Genomic DNA, 7,469 nt, shown 5'->3' on the forward strand with positions numbered 1-7,469 from the left:
AGATGCAAGTATTATTGATAAAGGCACACAACGCGATTCAATGAGACCATTCTGAATCACCGCAAATCGTAGCAATCTTGTGAGAAATTGATCAAGCAACATAAACTTGCCGGGCCAGCAGCCTCACTATGTTTTAAAATGGTCAAAGTGAGGGAGATAGGATGTGATTAAATCATTGACTAATTTATCAATTCTCCACATTGTAAATTCTCAACGAGAATCGGTTCATCTTCTTGGAACACAATTTTCAAATTTAGTCTCATTTTGAATCCCAAAGTGGAAGGTTTGGGATTTGCCACAACGAGCTTTGGCATAATTATTCGAATCAACTGGAAAGGTACAGCGAATTGTTTGGGTTGTAGTGTCAAAATAGTTTCTTTTCCCAAAAAAGTATACTCAATACCAATGGATAATTCAACGACGAAACCAAGGTGCTTGAATGGTGAAAGTGCGTGTCGGCAAAAGAGCAAAGACAAAGAAAATGATCGAGGGCAGTGGAAATCAAAGACGGAATTTTTACTCTCCTGCTTAGGTTACGCCATAGGCACGGGTAACGTTTGGCGGTTTCCATACTTGTGCGTAGCAATTTCATGAGTTTTCCCACAACGATAAATCTTTTCAATGAAATTCGTTCTGTATTTTTCTTCAAAGGTGCTACCGCAACGGTGGAGGTGATTATATTACATTATAATACATGGTTTTGTGTGGAAAATTCCACGTTTGATGTTTATTTTCAGTGTGATGCGAAAGGTTTGTTTGTGACGTATAATATAAATTGGGACATGAGTGTTTGTGTGTAATGTCAACGTATATAAAACACATTTTCATGGGTCTCATGAAGCAAATTGAAATGTTCATTACCAATGTATACTCGTATTTAGTCACCGCAAAATACCGAAGTCCAATAAAGCTAATTTATTTCAATCAAACACACAATAATTGTAGTGGAGTGGGACTATACTATTATGTATACGATTCAAGTGCTAAGCAAAACCACATTCACAGACAAACAGTAACGTTACGCGTCAATTTGCAGGAGCATTCTTATTGCCATACCTTTTGATGCTATTTCTATGCGGAATCCCCCTATTCTTCATGGAAATGTGCTTGGGACAATTCTCGAATACCGGATGCTTGACTATTTTTCGTATAGCGCCACTATTTAAGGGTAATGACCAATTGATAGTACAAACTTATGGTACTCATGTTGTTTCAATGAATCATTTTCGAAAACAGGAGCCGGCTATGCAATTATTCTTGTGAATCTTATATGTACGATGTATTATAATGTGATCATCGCATACCCGATTCTATTTATTCTCAAGTCTTTTGCAAAGACATTGCCATGGATGCACTGCAACAATCCATGGAATACGCCACACTGTCTAGAGGTTTGTTGTCTTTTACGTTTGATCTCTTTTGCGTAAAGCGCCAACTCTTTCATACTAGGTAGCACACACTGAGAATCCCACCCACATTGGTAATATAACAGCTTTCGATCGAAGACTTTACAAAACACCAGCCGATGAGTTCTTCCAGTGAGTCTGATTTTCGTGTGATTGTCTGATCAAATGTGTCGAACATTTATTAATGCATCATAATACTTCTCTAGTCGTGAGATTCTACAAATAAGTGAGAACATTGGTGATATCGGGGGTATTGTGTGGCCATTGTTTGCAGCGAATGTATTCGTTTGGGCTGTGACATACTTGTGCATTATGAAAGGCGTAAGATCGGTTGGAAAAGTGGTGTATTTCAGTGCCACTTTCCCGTTTGTCGTTCTAACCATCTTGTTTTTCCGTGGCATTACACTACCGGGTGCATTGGAGGGAATTAAATTCTATATCATGCCAAAATGGCATGAACTGACTAATTTGAAAGTGAGTTTTATTAAATTATAAGTTGAAAAATGTACTTTAAAATAAACAAAAAAAAATATTTTCAAAGGTTTGGGCTGATGCGGCAGTGCAAATCTTTTTCTCACTTGGACCTGGTTGGGGTGGCATTATAAATATGGCCAGCTACAATGATTTTCGAAATAACAGCAAACGGTAATCGAGAAGGTCATCATTTTTTTTTTCAGATGGATTTTTAACATATTTTATGTGATTTTTTTTTATTTTTCTTATTTTATTTGCAATTCATAGGGATGCGATTCTCGTTCCAATCGTGAATTGTTCTACAAGCATTTTTGCGGGATTTGTCGTCTTTTCAGTTCTTGGTTTCATGTCTCATGTGACTGGACTACCCATTTCATCAGGTGCCTATTGATATATTAGTTTAAGCCTCTTAAATCCTAGACTTTCTTCCCGTTATTAAATTTACTTTTTCTATGAACGTTTTTGGAAGTTGCGACCGGTGGGCCCGCATTGGCGTTTATAACATACCCCGAAGCGATTGGAATGCTTCCGTTTCCACAGTTTTGGGCAATCCTCTTCTTTATGATGCTATTTTTCCTTGGATTGGACAGTGTCGTACGTTATAAACACCTATTAGCGCGAATTTTATATTGGGTGTTTATTCATTTTGAAATGTTTTCATTTTAGTTTGTGCAAATTGAGGCCATTATTTCTTCACTGCTCGACGAATATACACGCTTCAGGCCCTATAAATCACTTGTAGCTTTTGTGTCATGTTTCGTGATGTTTGCTGTCTCGATCCTGTTTGTGACCAGAGTAAACTTTGTGCATATGCTTTTTTATTTTCAAAATAATCATCCACAACTTCCCCATGTTTTAGGGAGGCATGTATATTTTACAACTCTTCGATTGGTATGCGGCATCAATTTCTGTCATTCTGATTTGCTTGTGTGAATGCATAATCGTTGGATGGATATATGGAATCGAAAATTTTAAGCGAGACATAGAGTTTATGATTGGAAGCCCGATAGGTGGTTGGTGGCTGATCTGCTGGAAATACATTACACCGACCATTTTAAGCGTATGTGTCAAATATTTTTTCATTAAATTCTTACCATTACAATCAATCAATATAACTTTTCTCTGGATATATAGTTTATTTTCGTAACCACTGTTTTGTTCAACACGGAAATCACATACAACTCAATAGAATACCCAAGATGGCTCATTGCTGTAGGGTGGAGTAGCTGCCTTATATCAATTGTTTGTATTCCAATTTACTTTGTGTACAAATTGTTCAAGATGAATGGCTCATTCAAGAAGGTACCACAATTCGAAGCATAGAAATGCATGAAGTTCTCATTCAAATTTCTCTTCTCCATTGCCATTCGCTATTTCAGCGCATACGAATAGCACTTACACCCAACAATTGGGGACCGGCCGATGAAAGAAACCGCAAAGCGTGGGAGGAAATGATAAGGAATTTTGGGAAACACTACGATCCATAGAATAGAAACACTTTGTTTTTAACTTTGTTTTTTTTTATTACGTTGTGTACTTTTTTCCATTACTGAGTTTTCAATTTACAATTTGTTTTTTGGGCAGATATAACAAGAACAGAATTGTTTTTTAAAATTTGCACTTTTTCATAGGTCGCGTGTGTTGAAGTAATAAACAAGATTTAATACTTCAAACTGCTGTTTACTTCTTGTTGATTGTTTGTTGTGAACAAGCTGTGACGATGGGTGGGGAAAAAGTGAAATTTCGGGGTAGAATTCGTTGTTTACAAAGTTCCTGGAGCGGGTTGGACGTTGTTTCTGCAAATGCAAATGATTGAAGTTAAGTGATATTCAACTTTGATTGGTATTAAACGTAAAGTTCAGAGTACGAAAATACTCACGATGCAACTGATTGAATATGGCCTGGAAGGGGAGCCACGTGCTGAGCACCTCGTGTGGTAGCTACATAGCTTCTGTGAATTCAAACAAATGGATAGAAATCAACAATATTTAATCTTGATCGCAGAATGGCAGAATACTCACGCTCCTGGGACAGCAACTGGAGCAACAACTGGGGCTGGGGCAACAGCGAATGGAGCAGCAACTGGGGCAGCAACGGCAACTGAGCCCAAGTTATAGGCTGATGGCAAATTGTAGGCTGATGGGTAGCTGTATGCAAATGGGCCTGCGGCATAGCCGAGTCCGGCAACTCCTTGTGTCAATGAGATGCCTGGAGCATACGACAATGGAACTGCATAAGGTGATGAGTATGCAAGAGGCAATACGCTTGCGTTAGCGATGGCCGCCAACATGACTACAGCAATGATGAACTGAAATCGAGAAAAAAACAATTATCAATTGGATTACACTATAAATTCTCACAAGTCAAACCCACAACTACCTTCATATTGGATATTTGTGTTTTTTCTGTTTAGCTACACTTTGCACTGTTAAGAGTCAAGTGAATTGTGATCTGATATTGATCCGATTGGGCTATTTATACAGAAATCAACAGGAGCAAAATAGCTAAACGAGAGCATTACTATCAAATGAAAGCAAAAAGGGGAGAACAGGAATTTTCAGTGACAATAGCAACGGTGAATCGGTATCGAGAGAACAAAGAAAGAGACGGAGAGAGAGAGATAAATACCGACTTTTTTCTTGCTGCTATTTACTCCGTCGATATATTCACATCAGGCGTGGTCCGTATTATTAGTGCATATAATATGGATTATGATTCCTTATACAATTACACAAATTGACTACTCTCACGATCAGTTGACTTGGCTGGCTGGCTGTTTGGCTAGCTGGCTGTTTGGCTAGCTGGCTGTTTGGCTAGCTGGTTGGTTGGTTATTGTTTCATATCACTGCCAACGTTATTAATTGTCACTATAATAATAATCAATCGGAATTCTATTCAAGTTTTCTTGTTGACTTTTTTATCTTTCTTATTTCGATACACGATACCTGTTTAGTGCATTTTTTTCTGGCGATACATATGATTTCAGCGAGTATGCAAATACTTGACATCCAATAAAAAGCATACACTGTTCTAGATGCATAACATTACGGTGTGCTCTGGTATGTTCAAAACAATGCATACGGAACTGTGTGAAATAGCCGCAACTATACAACCATTGAGTAAGATACATTGAGGAGATATTTATAAAATTCGTATCTCAATTCGTATCGGCATGTTGAAAAAGGATCTTCAAAAGGTCATTGATCGCGCCAAAAAAGTAAGTATGTTCTGCTCTGTCTGAGGTTTTGTTGTCTCGAGATTGTTGAGTAGGCTGTGATTTAAACCGATAACTTCCGTCTTTGCTCCGCATGCATTGAATTAAAATCATATAACTTACCACAATATTGCTGTCGACAGTATATCGAATTGCATTCACTTGCCGTAAACAATGATATTTAATATGTTTTCTCTTGTTTACACATTATAATGACCAATGCTGAATTTTGAACATGTAGCTTTAATATGAAATACAATGAAGAAAAATGGTGCAGGGTACATATTTTTTTTTCATTTTTTCATTTACATCGGTTTCTCCACTTGACAAATATCTTCAACTTGAGTATTCTGCAAAATTCGTTTCTTCGTTTGCATTTTTTTTTTTTTCAAAGTAATAATAATGCTGTTTTTTCGAGACTCCCACCTTCTTTCCATCAAATCGAATTAGAAGAGGTATTTTTTCCCTGGAAATAGACAAGTTGAGAACGTATATTTTCTTCTTCAACGGAGTAGTGTAGTCATTTCATCATGCTCTACATCTTTTTGTGTTCACTAAACGTGCACAGAAGCCAAATGTACGAGTAACATTTTTCGTGGATACCATTGCATATTGCAATAATAAAAATGAGATCATTTTTCAAGTTTAATGTGAAGGAAAACAATTTGCGTATAATTTTCTTATTGCTGTGTCTCTTTCTTGTTGTTTATTTTCCGTGGATTGAATCCGTGGAATCGTGAACAAGGTTGAATGCAAGTTCATAGTCAAATTTACATTCTGTGTATGAGCTGTGCGTCATGCATTGCGTCTAATAAGTAAGACGAAGTTGTTTTATGTGCGTTTGCAGTCTGATGAAACACCTGAGCAGTTTCGCATAATGTTTTTTGTAGTGTTGGCCTTTTTTACAGGGTGTAAGAGCAATTTTCTTCAAGATAATCTTGCAATCAATGGTACCCAGTTTAACCTTTCGGAAGCGAGCAGATTTAACATGCATTAACTTTATTTTTCAATGATTTCAATGCAACTCGTTAACAGCTCAGCCTTAATGTGTTCTTTGAGTGCAGCTACATGTTGCATTCCGCTTAAACACAATGAAGATAGGAAATGAAATTCAAAGCACAAGAAAATTTTTGTTTTGTTTACACCTCTGGCGTCCGAGACAAGTAGAGCAAAAATTAATGCCAAAACACGCGATATTGATCTGAAAGTTTCCAACAGTGTCGACTCTATCGTAGATTTAGCAAATTATTACAATTTAATTCCACGACGAATGAAAACAAAAACTTGATGTTTCATATTATGAAATGGCAAAATCAACTTGCATTTTTGATATGTGCACCATGCACCTATATCAGATAACCGAAAACTTAAAGAAGTTATTTCCATAATAATGAAGCATTGCACAAATGGAATTAAACGAAAAGTGTTCACTTGCACGCATTTATAACCCATCGAGGCTGGCATTCAAATATAAAATTTATCATAAAATTCAATCAATCATATGTGTGTATCTGTATACACAGTACCGCTGCATAACTTAAAGTTGCGCTTTAGGAGTAATTGCACCTACCATCGTGCACGTTAACTTTGAGCCAAACATATTCATACTGTCAATATGCAATGGTAACAGTTGATTGGAATTCCATTTCATATAATGGCCTGGCAGTTTTATGCGGTTTCATATGGCATATGTTTTACTGCACGTCTGATTCGTGCCAGGAATGTGCAAGAACCAGAAGTCAATGTCAAATTTATTGTTAACGAATTTGGTTTCTCTTTCATAACTCATTTTCTAGATTGTTTTGCTATACGCTTTCTTCACCCGCTACAATTCGATTGATCTGGGGAAATCGATATGAAAATAAATTAACAAATTTGTCAATGTCTCTCTCCCTCTCTCATTTCAGATAGGAGGATTTTATTCAAACAATTTTAAACAAAATACAAGAATGAACTGTTTTGAATTTTGATTGAAAGCTTTTGTTGTAGTTCAATATAGTGTACGTCTTTGTTGTAGAATGCCTTAAAACTTTAGGCCAAAATCAATAAAAGTCTAAGCATATAATTACAATCTCAATTATCCGGTAAATTTTATGGATACTTATAACATCGATTTTATGGTAGTTTGTGTCAAAATAACCCAATCAGAAGTTCTATTGAGCTTACGGATCTGTAGCCGATAACAATGCGATTCTTTTCACATGCACTACATACATATTATAGATGCATATATTTTGCGCAACAATTGTCGAACCGAGTTAGAAACTTTCAAATTCTTGCTGTTGTCTGTACCCGCGCACAATATTAAACACTTCATATCGCATATATATTTATATATACATATATTTTAAATTGAGTTACATTGTGTTTCGTTA

General features: G+C 36.5%; 2 protein-coding genes across 2 annotated transcripts; one reads left to right on the forward strand and one right to left on the reverse strand.

Moving 5' to 3' along the window:
• The first annotated feature begins 277 nt into the window (after positions 1–277).
• Positions 278–3,626, forward strand: LOC129569886 (sodium- and chloride-dependent glycine transporter 1-like). Its single transcript, XM_055449105.1, has 13 exons — positions 278–575; positions 652–671; positions 1,037–1,168; positions 1,237–1,391; positions 1,450–1,538; positions 1,613–1,880; positions 1,948–2,051; positions 2,148–2,260; positions 2,350–2,474; positions 2,547–2,675; positions 2,740–2,940; positions 3,015–3,182; positions 3,260–3,626. Exons 1-13 carry the CDS (start codon positions 406–408, stop codon positions 3,365–3,367), a joined length of 1,782 nt encoding a protein of 593 aa, XP_055305080.1. The 5' UTR covers positions 278–405; the 3' UTR covers positions 3,368–3,626.
• On the reverse strand, positions 3,405–4,377 carry LOC129569887 (adult cuticle protein 1-like). The gene is made up of 4 exons (XM_055449106.1): positions 4,260–4,377; positions 3,902–4,188; positions 3,760–3,831; positions 3,405–3,676 (listed from the first exon to the last, which is right to left on the reverse strand). The coding sequence occupies exons 1-4, from the start codon at positions 4,263–4,265 to the stop codon at positions 3,643–3,645; spliced, it is 399 nt and encodes a 132-aa protein (XP_055305081.1). The 5' UTR covers positions 4,266–4,377; the 3' UTR covers positions 3,405–3,642.
• Between the last annotated feature and the right edge of the window lie 3,092 nt (positions 4,378–7,469).

Source organism: Sitodiplosis mosellana, unplaced genomic scaffold (genome assembly GCF_009176505.1).
Source record: "Sitodiplosis mosellana isolate CC-2019 unplaced genomic scaffold, AAFC_SMos_1.0 Smas_scaffold_47, whole genome shotgun sequence".
Classification (NCBI taxonomy): Eukaryota; Metazoa; Arthropoda; class Insecta; order Diptera; family Cecidomyiidae; genus Sitodiplosis; species Sitodiplosis mosellana.